Here is a 17875-nt window from a genome sequence, read left to right on the forward strand (position 1 = left end):
TTCCTATGTTTAATTTTTTAGAAATGCGGTTAGACCCAACTACAGTTGTGAAATTTTAAATTCTGAGGACTTTTCTGAGGAGTAAAGGTCTTGCTTATTTATTAGCATCTAACATAGGGACAAGCTGTATTTTGCTCCATTTTTTTAAAGGACTCTTTGGAAATGTTCATATCTCTCTTTTTTCCTGTAGAATAATGTAAAAAAGACAAATATAAGATCCAGAGAATAAACTGTTAAGTCTGAGATATTAATGTATTCAAGTTATAATTAGTTAAGAACACATGCTGTTAGCAGAAATGCGTCATTAATCCGCATGGTGCAGTTTGCGGCTATTTGCTGCTAAATTAGTGACACTTAAAAGCAGTCTTTTTTTTGTATTGTTTTGAATGGTAAAGAAAATTTTAAATCTGTGACAAAAAATAATCTATGTACACTTAAGAAGCAGTCTGTTTTGTTATTTGGGTTTGTTTGGTTTGGGTGTTTTTATTTTCAGTTTACACAAATGCTTATCAGACAGTGGACATAAACAGAAGTTCATTGAAGCCTTAATGACCAAATGCAGTGCTGTTGAAAATGTTGCACTGTACTTTATGGTGGTGTAAAGACATGTTGCTTGTGCTAGGTTCTCTTCAAATCCAGTATTTATAACTACATAGTCCTGCTTAAACATTTTTCCAGTGTTACTACAGAAGTTTGGAAGGGTGCTAATGGAAATCAATTACAGCTTTTTTATACTGACTTTGTGCACAATTTTGTAGATTTTTTTTTTTTTTTTTTTTTTTTATATTACAGCCTACAAGTGAAGGTGAATTACTTCATATATTCCAGCTAAAACCACATTTTTCTTTTGGGGTAGTCTTCCATAACATAATTTGGGAATCAGGCAGGAGATAACATAAAAACTTTGTGTGAGCATTTCTAGAAATCAGCTCTTTAAATAAAATGGTGATGCTAAGTAGTGAATCAGCTTGATAAGTACTGAATGATCAAGCCTAGTTACTGTAAAATAAGATCTGGCTAGTTTACTTCATTTTGCAGAGCTTGGGCAAATAACTGTTGAATTAAATTGCTTCCTGTTGGTTTCCCCCAGGGCAAGAAGAACCTGCTGTACTGTGCTCTGCTGAGCTGCTGTATTGATTAGTTCTTCAGGTCTAATCTTTACATGGTTATGCTTACTTTCTAGTGTGTTTGTTTATGGTTGTGATAGTTGTTTTTCTGAAGTTACTGTATTGCCTTGATAGTCCTCTGGTGGATTATAAAAATGTACACATTAATTTCTTTCTCTAACTTCATTTGTTGTAGCCAAATGGAGATAATCAGCACTTGTGTAGTGTGCTGGTTAGGAATGAGGGTAGTGATCACTCACATAATTGATATCACGTATCACTGACAATCAAAACTCACCTTGTCAGGATGGTTGGCACCTAAAACTTATCTAATTAAATGCTTGCAGCATCTATTAACAATAGCATATTAGATTCATTATCACAGCAGCTATTGTGATTTTAGAGTTTGCTTCTGCAGGTTGGAAAGTGATTTATAGTTTTAATTCATCTTAATAATTTGTGTGCTTAGGAAACACTTGATATAAAACTTTTTGTTGCATTTAAATTTCCTTGTTATCTGCCGTGCAGTGGCATGAATAATAGGGAGTCAAGAACATGAGTGTATTGGAATGCATGAAGTATTTTCAAGGAGAATGTTTTTAAGGTTCAGAATGATATATGTCAAATGTTACTGAATGGATAAACATGTGGAGGGATTTTGCCTTCAGAAGCTTGGAAATCAGGCATCCCTTAGTACAGTACCTCCAATAGCTGTGTTAAAAATGCATTTCGGTCTTAATACAGAAAACAGATTATTTATTTCATAATATTTATTCTATCCTAAGAACTGTCTTCTAGTTGCTTGAGTTTATTATACTGGAACTTTGAAATGATGCTGTCAGAGCTGGCCTGCACCAAAAATTGCCACACCTCCAAACTTGTGTTTAGTCATCTGTAATATGTTTTTATGTAATCCAAGCCTAGAAAGCCGGCGTTAGTTTGAATGACAGCATCCATATCCTCTGTGCCACATAAACAGTAAATTTGTCAATTTAACAACAAATTCTCATGTTTTCTTGCATACTTGCATAGAATATTGTGATTCAAGGTGTGACCTAATTAATCCAAAAATCACTGAAATCAGAGATTTCCACAGACTTTAGAAAAGGGTAACAATGTTAGCCTTTTCTAGGCATGCTTAGTGATATGTTAATATTAGGATCTCAGACTTTGCAAAATACCTGGCAGTAGTATGATAAATGTGCAAAGTGACAGTACTCAGTATTAATAAACATCTTACAGGCAACTGGCAGGTCTTTACGGCTCAAGAAGCTGCTATGGTCCATGGAGCTGCAGAGATCATAACTGATGTTTTTGTTTGGTTGGTTTTTTTCTTTTCCCCTTTTCCCCCTTGTTTTACTCTCTAAGGATGCTAGGATTGCTTCTGTTTGGAACGTAGGTCTTGGTGCAGTTGCTTTTGTCACTGTGTCTTGCTGCACTTTCTTGTTACTAAGATACTGTTACACTCACATTGCCAAAGATTCGAGTGATGCCTCACAAACAGATGAACATCTTTTCACAGCTACTGCCCTTGCTCTACACTTACTTGCCATTTGGAAGTAGGGATTTCTTCTTTTAGGACCACATCCATTGGTTTGCTTACATGTGTTCAGAGCAAGGAACGGAATTTATTTTCCTTGATGAGCATTTGTTTGTTGTGCGTTCCAGACAAAATATGATCTGATTCATGTTTTAAAAACCATGCCAGAGTGTAAGCTGTCAAACTGTATGCTGGTTATATGGTTTGTTGTGCAGGCCGTGTAGCATTAATAGCATGGTTTTGATCTAAATAATGACATATTTATCCAGCTAATAAGTAGTGTGTGTATATATCCTTTAACTTGAACAATTCTTTTTTGCAAGGTTGCTTTATAAAAATGCTGAATTGACTCTAGTTTTATTGCTCACTAGTTACAAACAACTTCTGATTGTTTTTAAAGACTCTAACCTGGAAATGGTTTTTAAACTTAACTAACAAGCTCGATAAGTGACACACAATAGAATAACAATGTGTTTTTCCTTTACAGAGGCAAAAGAAATTGTTCTGAAGGCACAGATTCTGGCTGGAGGGAGAGGAAAAGGTATTTTCAATAGTGGATTGAAAGGAGGAGTGCATCTAACTAAAGAGTAAGTCTTTAAAGTGGAAAAAGCATAAATAAATTGCTTCTCTTGTAATATTTAAGCTGTTTGCTTAATAGCTGTGTGACTGTTTCTTTTAATATCTTTCAATAAACTAACCTTTTTCCTTTGTAGCCCTAAGATTGTGGAACAGCTTGCTAAACAGATGATTGGGTACAATCTGTCAACAAAACAAACTCCAAAGGACGGTGTGACAGTTAAAAAGGTAAGATTTTTGCCTCTTGAAAGTTGAGAACTATGTTCAGCTGCAATTTTGCATTAATATGCTGGGGTGTATGACATAGATTTATTTTTTTCATTCCTTCTCCAATGCCTGATTGATTGCATCTAGTTGATGAAAGAAAAAAAAAGTTACTTTTTCATTCTGTGTGTGTATGTATTTTGTCTATCAATTTCAGCATACCTAGTGGTGGAAAAATAAATTCATTTCTGCTACCTCTGTTGAAGGGAATCCTTTGTCATATGTTCATCCTTTATCAAGTACATACTAAATGTTAGCATAACTGTATATATATAGCATTAATTGTACATGTTTATTGATGTTCTGCTTAGAGAAGTAATATATACATGATTACCTGTAGTAATAATATTATCCATATTTCCTTCACCCTCAGCTTTGGGCAACTGTTATTAAAGACAGAGACAGATGACTTTCATAGAATCATAGAATAGTTTGGGTTGGAAAGGACCTTTTAAAGGCCATCTAGTCCAACCCTCCTGCAACGAGCAGGGACATCTTCAACTCGATCAGGTTGCTCAGAGCCCCGTCCAACCTGACCTTGAATGTTTCCAGGGATGGGGCATCTACCACCTCTCTGGGCAACCTGGACCAGTGTTCCACCACCCTCATTGTAAAAAATTTCTTCCTTATACCTAGTCTAAATCTAACTTCTTTTAGTTTAAAACCATTACCCCTTATCCTATAGCGCCAGGCCCTACTAAAAAGTTTGCACCCATCTCTCTTATAAGCCCCCTTTAAGTATTGAAAGGTTTGCATGAGAATGATCTCTATTTAAAAAAATAAAAAAAGTCTGTAAAAGTAGATTCCTCCTAACTTGTTGCAGATACAGAGTAAAATGTGGTCATGGCAGTGGTTCAGCTCGTATGTGGTAATTCATTGACCTATGATGGTGCATACTGCAAGGTGTCAGCATAAATGTATTGCTCTTTATTGGCCTAAATAGGAGAAGCACAGATTGCCCTTCAGCAAGATTCTCCTTTACCTTAGTAAATTCTGTAAGTCAGGAAATCCTAGCAGTTGCCTATCTACTATATATATTTTTATCTCTTGCTTTGTTTTACTGAGCAAGGATCTTCATACAGGTATGTAGTCAAGAGCTACGCTGTATTTGATGCCAGGAGTTAATTTGGCATGAGCTGAAAAGAACTGCAGTTCACTTTTAATATATTGTGAACAGCTTGGTGTATTAGCATAGAAGGGGAACACCTGTCTGGGAAGATACTGTCTAATGAGAGCTGGAGGAAGGTGCTCAGGTGGTTCTTCTCTTGGGGAGCAGGGAGAGCAGATTACCATCACTCCTTGTAGTTGTTAAAAAGAAATACTAGCTATTAAAAAGAAGGAACAGTATTACTATTAGGGCATGTCTGTCAGAGATCGTGATAATACTAAGGATATAAAAAAGGATATATATTTCCCATATTAAGGCACTCTGCTTTGAAAAATTTGTATTGTAAAAGCAGCTTTCTTTTATAAATTCCTTGGTTTTATTCTTTTGCCCTAGTTGACCTACTTTGAATACATCAGTACAGGAAATTTCACTCTTTTGTCTGAGTGCAAGTCTGTTCATTCATTTACATATTCAGTTCTGAAAAAGAAACTTCTAATTCTCTTTGAAATTGATAGAAATGAGAGAAAAGTATGGGTGTTGGGGTTTTTTGAAATGGATTATTCAAAGGATTTATATTAAGATGGCTTTCGTACCATGTATAGAATAGCTATAGAAGATTTAACTTGTAACTGCTTTCCTCCCCATCCACACGTTGCTTGTATGAATAAACAATGGTCAAGAGTAAGCAGCTAGGGCATATGTGAAGTTTAAGGTGAAGTTTGCATTGCTGAACTTCAGATATTTATTTTGGTGGTACAGGAAAGTATATAGCCTTGATAGACTGTGTATTTTTCCTTTGCTATAGGCTTACATGGAAACTTTTCAGGACACAGCTTGCAAGTATTTTAATATCGATGCATGATAAACCAGTGTGATGCTTTTCATCTGTTTTCATCTGTTGACTTCCATTCTGATTATAGAGTTGGCTTTTAAAAGCCATAGGCCAATTCATGTCTTCATTGCTCACATATGTAACAAGGTAATAGTATGTTTTATATTTTTGGTGTTAAGATCTTGATTCTTGGTAGTGTATGGAAAGAGCATGCACCCTGTTTTAAATTAATTCATTACATAACACTTTGGCCAATGGTTTCCTCATTGCTAGTTAGATAGTGAAGAAAGCATGTTTAAAATTATGCATCTAGGTCATCAAAAGACCATTTCACAGAAAAATTAATGTCTTTTAAAAGCATTTATCTTTTCCAAAGTTAGCTCACTCTAGGATCTTCGAAGTAGTTAAAGGAGTTGAGGCATTCAGGTTTGTAGTATCAGGGCTACAATGTCAAACACTGAAAATTTAATCAAGGGGCGAACTACAGTAATATGATTAAAAGTATAAGTTTAGCTATGTCTAAGATGTCATTTAATGCAGTGCTTAGTTAGTGCACAGAAAATGCTGGACAGACTCTTTGAGCTTGCTAAGACCAGTGGGAAAGTTGAGAATTAATAGCTGGCATTTTTGTTCTATTTCAAGGCATATGCTTTCTCTGTATGTGTATATAAAAATATGTGTGTGTACATGTACTTAAAGAAAATTGCAGTTCAGGAAGAAAAGAAAAGGCATGGTTTTAGGTTTTGTTTTTTTTGAAATTTTTGGCGTTCTGGAAAGTTTGAACTCATATGCTTTAAAAAATTTAGGTAATAAATGTTTTTCAGAAGGAAAATAGTTATTAATTCAGTTTCTGTGAGGCAATCAATGAGCTAGTGTCAAGTCGGGGAGTGGAAGTCTCGTACCTTTTACATGTATTTCTAAGGAAGGAATAAGAGAAATTTTCTACAATTAGAATAATGATGGAGCAGAAAATGGTGTTTTCAGCTTGTTTTCTCAGCTTGTGCGCCTACTACAGAATTTAAAGCATGTTTGTGCTTCTTTAGATTGATGTTTCTTAAATAAATAGCAGTCTCCTCAGTTCCCTTGTAACTTGGAAGCTATTTTGTGAGTTTACATAAAATCCTCTTATGGCAGCTTGGAATTTGGAGAGCTTGGTTATCTGAGAAGACAGTCTTCTCTTATCATGACAACTTGAGAATTTGCTACCTGTGTTTTCTCTCCAAGCAATAACAAAATTAACATTTTGAATATTTGATTCAGTATAAAAGAGCTGTTATAGTTACCCTTATGAAATTATATGTATGACTTAAACTTTTAGGTAGTGATTTGTTTTTAAGAAGGAAAGCTTGAAGTTGTCAGGGAGTTTTAAAGAAAACTGATTTTTCCCCAGGACATTTTAAATATAAACCTGATGTGGTAAACCGATAATGATGCTTCACATTCTTTATCATAAGCAAACCAGACAAGATATGAGAAGAGTCAACAGTTTGTAGATTCAGTTTCGCTACTCTTAACTGTTCATTAATGTGTTTGCATAAGTTTTGTCAGGTGAATGATAGGTAGACTTTAACAAATAATATTTAAAGACCTTGAACACCACTTTCCCTGTATTTGCTCTGCATCAAACAGGGAGGATGGTGAAGGAAAGAAACTTGTTTTTCATTGGGAGAAATGAGAGATGTTGCACAGTCTGACAATTTTTACTCTGCAGTAAGCTTGCCTACTATGAAGTAGATGGACTCTCAATGGTTTTATGAATTAAGACAGAGAAGTATTTGTCAAGGTTGACATGGTTAATTAGCAATACTGAGGAAAATCACCTGGGTCAGAAGTAACAGTTGAAAAGATACCTGATTTAATAATGTAAGTTCCACCTGCTGTGCTTGCAAATATATTCCTCAAGACTTGTTGAGTGGATTCCCATCCTAAATCTGGCCCTGTTCCTGAGCACTGCAGAAACTGTCTGAATAGCTCAGACAAGATCCAGTAGCACCAATTGGTTTTATTTGACCTATGTCTAAAGCAGTTGATTCACGTTTTTCAGATACATTGATGCAGGATATGTAAGAAGGTGAAAACATGCATGCAGGTAAAAAGACTAATGGTAGCAAATCAAGGATGCTTTCCATATCTTTGCTTGTTAATTTGACAAATCTTTGTAGGTAGCTGAGCTATGTTTCTGAAGTTGGCTTTTAGCATCCTTTTATAGTAGCCTAAAGTAGGCAGATACTTTTTAAGTAGTGCGGTAGTTTTCTACATTCTTAGTTGCCTCCATCACCCTAGTTTTCTTTGGTTTGCTTTTGGACAGTCGCTTATTTGAATGATTCCTTTACATCACCCTATGTTCTATGAATAAAGCAAGGTAAAAGTAGAAGGAAACAGAATTACTATAAAGCAAATTTCTTCCAAGTCAAAAAAACCCATAAAGAAATAGCATATTTTCTTCCATTCTGAGCACAGAGGACTTTATTTAATTCCTTGTCTCTTGCTTTTTTTTCTGTTCTGTTAAGATGTACAGCCAGGCAGAAGGTACGTACATTCTTTCTTGTGTGCTCTGGAGTAGAATGTCAAAGAAGTGATGTGGGTGAAAGTATAGTGCATCTTTCTTGTTTATAGTCCTTGAACTATGAAAACCCCAGGAATACTTATTTGATGGAACACTTCTTGCCGGGTGGGCAGAGTTTTAAGACTGCAGGTGTACGTATACATGCCTTTCAGATCTAAGGAGTTTGAACTGCTGACTGGTAGAATGAATTTCACTTCATGTTTCATTCAGACTGATGATCTTCATCTACAATCATTGTTCAAAACTGTCGCTTTATAAACAGACCATGTTAGAAAGACATTGGTGCTTAATCCTTCTTAATTATATTAATCTTAGGGAAGTGATTTTCCTGATTTCTGCTACTTCCATTGAAAGGCAGGAAATAGTAGCTGTGCTAAGGAAGAATGTAGTTGATTGTCGTAAGGAGAAGCTATGCTGCTAATTAAATTGCAGAGGTGGCTGCGCAACTTGCCGGTTGAAAAGCAAAACTGTAGTGCAGAGCAGATTTACAGTCTTTGCACCTGAGTTTGTGGCACCTGTTATAAGGAACAATTAGTAGTGATCATATGCAGACTTTTTACTTCTTAAGATGAAGAACATTTGGGGGAATTTAGTATTCTTGCATCAAAACATAGTTTTGTGAGCCCTTTGCCAACTGTAAAACTACTTAATCTCTGAAATTGCTTCAATAGCTATTGTTAAACTATTACAAAAATTGACAGTTCAGATGAAGAGGAAGGTACGGTTATTGTAATACTAAAATGACTTTGACTTTGGCATGTTTTTGGCAAGAGAAAAAAATGTAACAAAGAATTTATATGGGCCATTTTCCCACCCAATTTTAATGTGAGTACTTGTAGATTCCAAAGATGTAGGACTTGAATCATCTTTGTTGTTGTGTGCTGAGGTATCTGCCAGGTACTGGTGTGGAAGGGCTCTGTAATTTATAGTAGTAAATAGAAATTAATAGCTCTTTGGAGAAATAAATTATGTGTCTGGATTGTGCCGGTATCTGAAGGTCCCACATCTACTTGTGTCTCTAAACTGAAAGTAAAAAGCTGGATGGCAGAATTATCTGTAAACCCATTTCCTTAGGAAGTACTTAAGTGGGGTAGGAATTCAGTGCTGAGATTCTAAGTGCGGGATGGCTTTCTGTCAGAATGAGGGAGAGAACTTAAGCCTGAGACTTTACTGGTAAGGAACGGCACTACTGATGAGATGCATCTGAAAGCCAACATAGCCTCCCTTACATCTATGTGATTGGCAAACTGTACTCCCTTGTGACTTGAGTTGTTCTGGGGACAGTATGTTAAATTGCTTGCTGGGAATAAAAAGGTAATATGGAGGTCCCCTTTCTGGACACAGCAGCAGCAACGATTCTCTTCTTGGGAAAACCCCAGCAATTAGGTGTTCCTGGTTTATACTGCTTGGTACATGCCCCAGTGAGAGCAGCAGCATCAGAGGAGTCTTTTATTTAGGGAGAGAGGATTTCTTGGGCAAAAGATCACTGGTTTGTAATATCTTGTAAAAGCAGTGAAACAAACATTTCTTTTCAGGATAGCAGGTATCACACTGCTGCGTTTTAAGGCAATGCACAAAATGTGAGCCACAATGTTCTCCGCTTCACCAGCTAGATGGACCCGTCAGAACTGTTGCTAGTTTGGTTTTTTTCTTCCCTATATTCATTTTTAGGTGATGGTTGCAGAAGCACTGAATATTTCCAGGGAAACATACTTCGCAATTTTGATGGACAGAGCTTGCAATGGACCTGTTATGGTTGGCAGTCCACAGGGTGGCGTTGACATAGAAGAAGTTGCGGTTACTAGCCCAGAACTTATCTTTAAGGTATTAAAATAATATTTTACACTAAAAATGTTCCTTGTCAGTTATCCAAAAGAATATATCTTCCCCTCCCCCTTCCATTTTTCCTTCTTCCGTGTATGGAAAGAAGACAATAAGAACCATAAAAATTGTGTTTCACCAAATAGGGGATCAGATCTGTCATCTAGTAGATGAATGAAGCATGTTTAACATCTGTTTTTGTTAGTGTTTGTGTCTCCAGCTTGATTAGAAAAAGAGCTTAAATCTGGCTGTTATATGATATGTTAAACTTAATATCTGAAATGTTTCGTGAGTGAGTTTCACTTTCAGGAAGGTACACAGTTTTATCACAAGTGGGTCAGTGCCAACATGGTTATTGTTTCTAGGGTTGTTTTTTTCTATTTGACAGAGTTGTTAATTATTTCTTTGTACCTGGATGACTTCTGCATCTGAAATACAACTGTTATAATTGCTTTCTTAACGATGACTATATTTAAGTATTTTTTTATGTTACTGTGGCATGATAACGAGTAGAGAAGCTATTCATCTGGGAAAATAATTGATACAATCAAGTATAATTATTCAAAAAATTGTAAAAATATTTAATGTGCATTTTAAAATTACATAAACTTCACAGTGTTACTGGGCAGTGACACTCATCGCCTTGAAAATATTCCAGAAGATGTCATAAAAATTAACGGACTAAATATTCGTCAACGCCATCTGTACAGTAATTAAAAGTGAAAACTGGGTGTCACATTGTCTTGTCAGCATGCCACCCTGAAGAATTATATATTTTTTGGAAGGACTGTTTCATAGCTGGTGTGGTAATTATAACATACCCTATAGGCAGCTGCTATAGCCTCAGTCTGAAAGCTTTGGCAAACAGCCATGCTTTAATTACTAATTTGCAAATGTATACTAAGTGTTTTCCTTTTGAAGTTATAAATCTCCATTCAGATTGAATATTTAGTTGTATTTATGCACGTTATTGTTACAGGAAGAAATAGATATTTTTGAAGGCATAAAGGATCATCAGGCATTGCAAATGGCAAAAAATTTGGGATTCAAAGGACCTTTGCAACAGCAGGTAACCTGACTCTACTCCCTCAGATTTTACTGAAGCCTTTTTAGCCCAGCTATATGATAAATGCTTTCCAAATAGACATGAAAGGCTAAGTGTCCATTAGATCAGGACCGTTTTGACATTTTAAATACTAAATTGCACCTATATAATTGTCATCAGGCTTTAGCAATTTGAATAAGATCCTTATTGTTCCAAAGTGAAAGTCCCTGGTCTTTGAAGCAATTGATGACAACATGCTGTTACACCATGTGGGTTTCTTTTGATTTCATTGGAATTCTGTTGAAGCTCAGTGAATTGCATGGGTAGAGCTTTTTTTGAAAATTTCGCCCTTAATATGGGGAGAAGTAGAAGTGTATCTTTCTGTGTCATTGAAGCCTTTTTCCCCCCTCCCCAGTCTTCAACTCAAAGCCAGAAGGCTGCCAGCTTGTTGTTTTTTCAGTATCTCTTTTCTATATATATTGGAATTCCATATTGTATACAAATATGCAAGATATTTTGCCTTTATGAATCATTTTGCAGAGAAGAGGAAAGCTTGTTTAAGCTACTTTTGCCTAGTTTTTTTCAGTAGTATCAAACAGTCATTTTTGTAGAACTCCTTTATTTTTAATTCAGCAGTTTTAATTATTTTCCATCCCAACCGTGCAATTAACAAATGCATAATCATTAACTTGATTAACACATCTGAAGATATAGCTGTATATCTAATGAGGAGGAATGATTATGTAGAACCTTTCAACCCTTGAAGAGTTCTGGTACTTAATAATTAACAGCAGTATATGGACTTTTCAACAATACATTTAAATAATGCTGCAGTGAATGCAGTTCTTTTCCTCAACTCAAAGGAATTTAGTGAAGCATAGAGACAAAGTTTTTATTCAGACAAATCCTAGTGTTTACTTATACATTCACTATTTCTAGGTTGGGATTTTATGCTTTGCCTCGAAGAGGCTCAGTACTTGTAGACCTTGAGAAAGAGAAATGTTGACATTAAGCTGCCTGATTCAGAGAGGTGCTGAAAGATGGAGCAGCCCTTAATAAAAGTTAAGCGATTCTGGTGATCTGTTAAAATTACAGCAGTGTACTAGGGCAACAACAGCTTTGCAGGTTGCCCAGAGTCAATGTGGGGTTGCACAGTGGGAATTCCTCCCTAGCATCACTGTTGATAGCCTTAGCCATGTGTTATCAGGATAGTTTGTCAACCGGCGCGTTCATGCCAAGGAAACTGCTGCCTTGATGGGTGCGGATTTATAACTGATAATTTTTTTTAAGTCAAAACCACTGAGAATGCTTCAGCTGATGACTTTTGAGCAGGGAAGACTTCATAAGCAATTCGTATGCTGCTTCCAAACTGTAACTCTATAAAGAGTCTTAGACGTGTTGGTCCCAAAACTGGACACAGCACTCCAGGTGCTGCTGTGTCAGGACTCAGTAGAGGGAGATGGGAACATCCGTCACCGTGTTCTTCCTGATGTAGTGCAGTATTGGGGTTGAGTCTTTCCAGTGGTAATGTTTTCTTTCTTATGAATGACATTATGGGAGAAAGCTGACTTCTGTTTTTTTTTATTCTCATTCACTTTGCTTATTAGGAGAGGTCCCAGATATTTTTGGGTTGTGTACTTCAGTTAACTGATCGGTAATGGAGGAACAAATTTGAATGGTTCTTTATTAGTGCACTTCTGCATCTGCAAACTTAGTTCAGCTAATAGGTTGTCAGTGTGTAATGAACCAAAGGAATTTTTTTATGCACGTTCACGTTGCTGTTGTTTAAGTTGTTCTGTTAATCGAAAAATGTTATAAGAGCAAAAGACTTGGAAGTTAGTAGTCAGTCGCAATACTTTCGGCCACAGAACCAGTTGCAGAGATGGATGTGAGGAACAATAAGAGTATCTTGTAGAGAGTAAACAAGCATGCTTCTGACATAATTTCTTCAAGAAAACATTTCAGACTGATGTAGGAAGGAGAAATTTATATTTTTTTTCTAAAGTCACTAATGTGCACATACTGCGTTACGATTTCTGAATTTAGACTGATTAACGTGAATGCAACTTGGATCTCAGCATACTGGAGAATATGTCATTATGAGCTGTTAGGCACTTTTTAAATTAAACTTGTCATAGTAATAGTGCCGTTTATTTTGTAGAAAATCTCCAGTTCATGTAGTCTTTAAATGCACATTTACTAAATGTTTTGCAGTATCATAATGCTACATTATAGCTATTTATGATACTATATAAATATGATTAAGAAAACAGAAATAAAAGCCGTTATCTAGAGCTAGTGTGACATTTAATACATTAAAAATAATCAATAATGGTTTACCTTTGCCTTGAAAACATTAACTTTTATTTTTCTGTGTGGTAATTGTAAATCGCTTGATCAAATTTAGGCAGCAGATCAAATTAAGAAGCTGTATAATCTCTTCTTGAAAATTGATGCCACTCAGGTTGAAGTGAATCCCTTTGGTGAAACTCCAGAAGGGCAAGGTAAGAAATTGAAGGAAACAAATGAATGCATTATGATTCTTTATTTATGCAAACTATAAATTAAATTGCATAGAAGGCTGTAGCAGCAGCTTTGCATTAATTTCATTTTGTAATGTAATTTAAGCAACATTCATAAATATTCCCATGGCAGATTTTACATTTCAATACCTTTTGTTGTTTCATCCAAATACTGGAAGTATCAGCTTCTACATGTTACGCTTGGTGAGAAACAGCAACATTTTCTGCTCTTCTGCTCTTTGTACAAAGTTGGATTTTTCTTGATTTTGTTTTGGGATTTTTTGGTTTTGGGTTTTTTGTTGTGTTTTTTGTTTTGTTTTGTTTTTTTGTTAATGCTGCTAGAATTACTGAGATTATGTGGAAGGAAACTTGTTATTTTATGTTTGTAAACATATGGGTAAGTTAAAAATGTAAGTGCATGACTCTGCAACCTACTAGAGCACAAGAGAAATTCCAGCTGGAACTGACACTTAGCTTCGTCCTTCGGGAACAAAAAAGGGTAACTGATCTGCTTCCACTGTGAATACAGGGCTAAGAAGGTATAGGGTAAAAATAAGGAGCTAGGTTAGCTTTCACAACATTCTAGTAGTTGGTTTTCCAGCTGCAACCTTTCCTTCCATTTGTCATTTTTGTCCAACTAACTTGGACAAAGGCGAAGAGGGGAGGATGTAAAGATGCCTGTGGTATTTTGAAACAGTGGGGCTGGTCCAGGTGAATCGTAGTTACCACCTCGCTGTTTCATTTGATGCCAGAGCATTTTTACCCATGCATTCACTCATAATGCCAATATTTTACGGTATTCAGGCCCCTTCCCTTTTTTATTTCTTGTCTTTGATTTAAATGGGTAATGATGAGAAGTTGTGGACTCAGGGGGAGCTAGCTGAGACTTCGGTGTCAAAGGCTGCGGTTCACAACCACTAGTGACTTCCTAGTAGAGGCCCTACCTACAGTGTCATTTTGTGATTTGAGAGAAGTTTGAAACTGGGAAGTGCTGGTGGGTGTTTCCTGAGTATTCTTTATCAATGTTTGTCAAAAACTACAATTCCAGCTTTTCACCAACTTTATAAGGTATGCCTACAGATTAAAGTGGAAATTAGAAAACGGAAAGAGAAAGCTTTTACCCATTTTAACAGGCATTAGGAATGTGGCTGCTTAATTGCTGTTCTGGAAACTTTTGGAAAAAGATCACTGCTACATCAGTTAAGAACACGAGTTCCTCATAGGAGTCAGTACCAATGGAAAGAATTAGCATTTTTAAAATACTTTTTATGTGCCCATAGCTAGTTTGTAAAATAAACAGCTTTTCACTAAAAATCCATATTTTTGGCTCAGTTGGTCAGGAATTCAGAAGCTGAACTGTGGCTAGAAACTGCGCGGTCTCTTCCAATTGTCCATCCTTGTTTTTCCCTTTTCATTAAAAAACAAAATACAAAAGAATTGGCAGAGAATTGTCCACAGCTTAAAAGGAAAATTCTGCTGGTAATCAACTCTGAAAATGTCTAAAAGATGTAAAACAAATCCTGTCCCAGAGTGTTTTATTAACACAGCTTAAAAGATGGTGGTCTTTGTTATAAAGTAGGCTCTGGGACACTGAAGTGCTCTGTTGTAAAGTGGCATTTTAAAAACAAATACAAAAAGGAATATCTTGTCTATTATATGAGGATAATTCAGAGATAATGATAAAAATGATAAAATGTGTCATTTTGTTTGTTTGTTTTTACATAATGAGCTGTTTTCAGGTTAAACTAAGCTAGAAGAACATATTTATGGCTTGAATGTATGAATTTTGCTTTGATAGCAGACCTTTTTTGAATTCCTTCTTGGTTGAGGGTGGGGGAGTTTAGTGTTGTTGCCACCAGAATCCTTTAGCTCTCTGGACAGACACCAAATTCTTTAACTCTTTTTATATGAGAATCTTTCACAGCACTGTGTGTTCAGATTTCCAGATCATTTGAAGTACCGTAATAATGTACGCATTGAATCGATAGTTTCTGCGTTGTAAACCTCCCTCAGCTTAATAAATGTAAGCCAAATTCTTAGCAACTAACTCTAGCTCCATTGGTTATTATGCAGTTTGTGAAATGTGTACTGGGGGAGAGAAACAAAAAGCCCTGCTGTTTACCAGTGTAGTTCTATTGTAGGCTGTATTTTAAATGGAAATCTTCAGAACCCAATAGACTGTTGATTTCCCCCACCATTTAAATAGATCCATTGGCCTCATTAGAACCAGTTGAGAACGAGGTGAGAAGGACATCTTCATTTTGTGTTGCACGGTGAAGTTAAAGCAGAACAATGAAATAGGGCCTTGTAAAATGAATGGTCTGGATTTTTCACGTTCTAGCAATGTGCAACACATGACACTTTTGACCTTTGGAAGATGAATGGGACCTTTAAAATAGGTGCAACAAAAACTGCTGGAACTTCCCTGCAGATTATGATGTTCACTTCAATACAAATTCATTGGTACGTTTGTCTGCTCTAATTGATGTACTTACCAGGTTTATTTTGTGGGTTCAAGACCACTGATACTGTAAAAACAAAACTTCCTTCCTCAAAACTTGTTGAAATAATTTTTTTAGTAGACTAATTGACCAAGATACCTTAACGCTACTGGGCAGTGTGGAAGGTACCCGGCAGACCTTTTGCTCAGTCAGATGTCAGGAATTGGGACATCTATGACAGTTGCCTTCTATCAGGCAGGGAAATGAGCTTTAGGTGAGCTCTTTGTGCCAGGACTGGGCTGTTTGGTATTCACACTTGCTGGTTCAAAGCTAGCTCAGATGACTAATACAGAAGCACTTTACTATTCTGCCAAAATAAGCAGAGCAAAGGACAGAATCCCCAGTTCAGTACCTACATCATCTCAGCCATGTAGTCCTGCAAGGAAGACCTTTAAGTATGTCTTGGGAGTTAGTGGGTGGGCACTGTAGATGTGTATAGACACCGAGAAGGGCAGAGACAGTGCTGTCAGATAACAGAATAGGGGCATCATTGAGGTGCTGAAGATGTTGAGGTGTTTGGCTGGGTACCAACAGGGGAAACTGGTAGACGGCTAGGGGCAAGTGAAGGAGAGGACACTTAGGAACGAGGGGAAACAAAGCTGGTGGTCCTAAAAGGTCCTAAAGAACCACGGTGGTACTAACTTTGCATCCTAGCTGGACTACTATGAGGTGGCACTGTGGAAGAAATGAACTGATTTGGATTAGTTACCAACGTAGCTTTTCAGGAATGGCTGTGCATATTTAGTGAGGAGGGCTTAATATGAGGGATGGTAGGAGTTTTTATGTTGTTTTCTCTGAGGTTTTTCCGCATGTGTTTTGCATCCAGGAAGCTGAGGAGCAGAAACAGAGAGGGTTTCAAGCTGTGAAAGCTGTCTTACTAGCAGACATATACAGAAGTCTTCCTGTGCTTATTTCTTTTTTTGCTAGCAGTTTCTCCATCTGAAATGTCTTGAAGAAGAATAAAGATAAAACAAATGGAAGAACATTTGAGTAGCTTAAGGCAGTTATTTCTAATGATAAAATATAACTCTCTGTATGAAGACCATTATTCCTGTCAAAGTAACAGTTAAGATGGATTTATTTCTTGCTGTGTTTTGTGTTTTTCACTTGTGTGAATTTCCATTAGAAAATGCATTGCCATTTGTATTTCCTTTTGTTTAATTTTGTAGCAAATTCTTTGTTAACACTATTGGGTCAGAAGCCTGTAACTGCCAATTTCTTTGGGGGTTTTTGTTTTGTTTGCTCTCAGTGTAAGCTGTTGAATTGGCAGATGACAAAAATCCTAAACTGCTAGCAAAAACAACAGAAGTACTCCATGAATATAAGTATTGGAGCTTTCTTTGATATTTGTTTAAAAGCAAAATTCATTTGTATAATCTATCATGCATGTAACAATGTGCTTTTGATGGTGAAAATGGTTTGATATTAATATTAATAGGTGTTTTTCCTGTTACTTTGTTAAAGATGAATGTTCTGTAGAAATTAGATTCTATTAATGTGACATTGAGGATGTTCATGTGCAAGGTAAACAGAGCTCTGAAACTGCAGTTTTACTCTAGGTTTGAGTTGTTTTAGCAATTTAAGGAACTGAAAGCTTGAAGAAGAAAAATGGTACAGGTCTTGTTAAAAAAAAATTAAAGCAGCTGTAGTACAGTAGAAGTGTATTATGAACTTCAGACGTTTCTCCTTTTGGCAGATTCCCACATGATGGTTGACAGGCTAAGATCTAGACTCTTCCAGGAGATATTTATTATGCACCAACACTCATGAATAGTTCTGAAACTGCAGTCACTGAAACAAAATTTGATCCTGTTTTAATTTAATCTGGTATTGGTTACATATCAAATGTATTTAAAAAAAACCCACAAAAACCCCAGCAACATCAGAAAACCAAAACAAGAAAACCCAATGCAAATCAAGACATAAAACTGAGACTCTCCTGTTTGTGTAAATGTTTTGTTTGCTTTTTGCTTAGGTATTTTCCCGCAAGTTAA

The 17875-nt window shown here is 36.2% G+C and overlaps 1 protein-coding gene across 1 annotated transcript in view; it reads left to right on the plus strand.

Moving 5' to 3' along the window:
- The window catches only part of SUCLG2 (succinate-CoA ligase, GDP-forming, beta subunit), a 132917-nt gene that overhangs the window by 57761 nt on the left and 57281 nt on the right, over nt 1-17875 (plus strand). The window contains exons 3-7 of the mRNA XM_010570812.1: nt 3134-3233; nt 3360-3450; nt 9664-9816; nt 10793-10882; nt 13266-13362. Coding sequence (XP_010569114.1) covers nt 3134-3233; nt 3360-3450; nt 9664-9816; nt 10793-10882; nt 13266-13362 — 531 coding nt within the window. The remainder of the gene's footprint in view (nt 1-3133; nt 3234-3359; nt 3451-9663; nt 9817-10792; nt 10883-13265; nt 13363-17875) is intronic.

This window comes from Haliaeetus leucocephalus, unplaced genomic scaffold, assembly GCF_000737465.1.
Source record: "Haliaeetus leucocephalus isolate CR32 unplaced genomic scaffold, Haliaeetus_leucocephalus-4.0 Scaffold2, whole genome shotgun sequence".
Lineage (NCBI taxonomy): Eukaryota > Metazoa > Chordata > Aves > Accipitriformes > Accipitridae > Haliaeetus > Haliaeetus leucocephalus.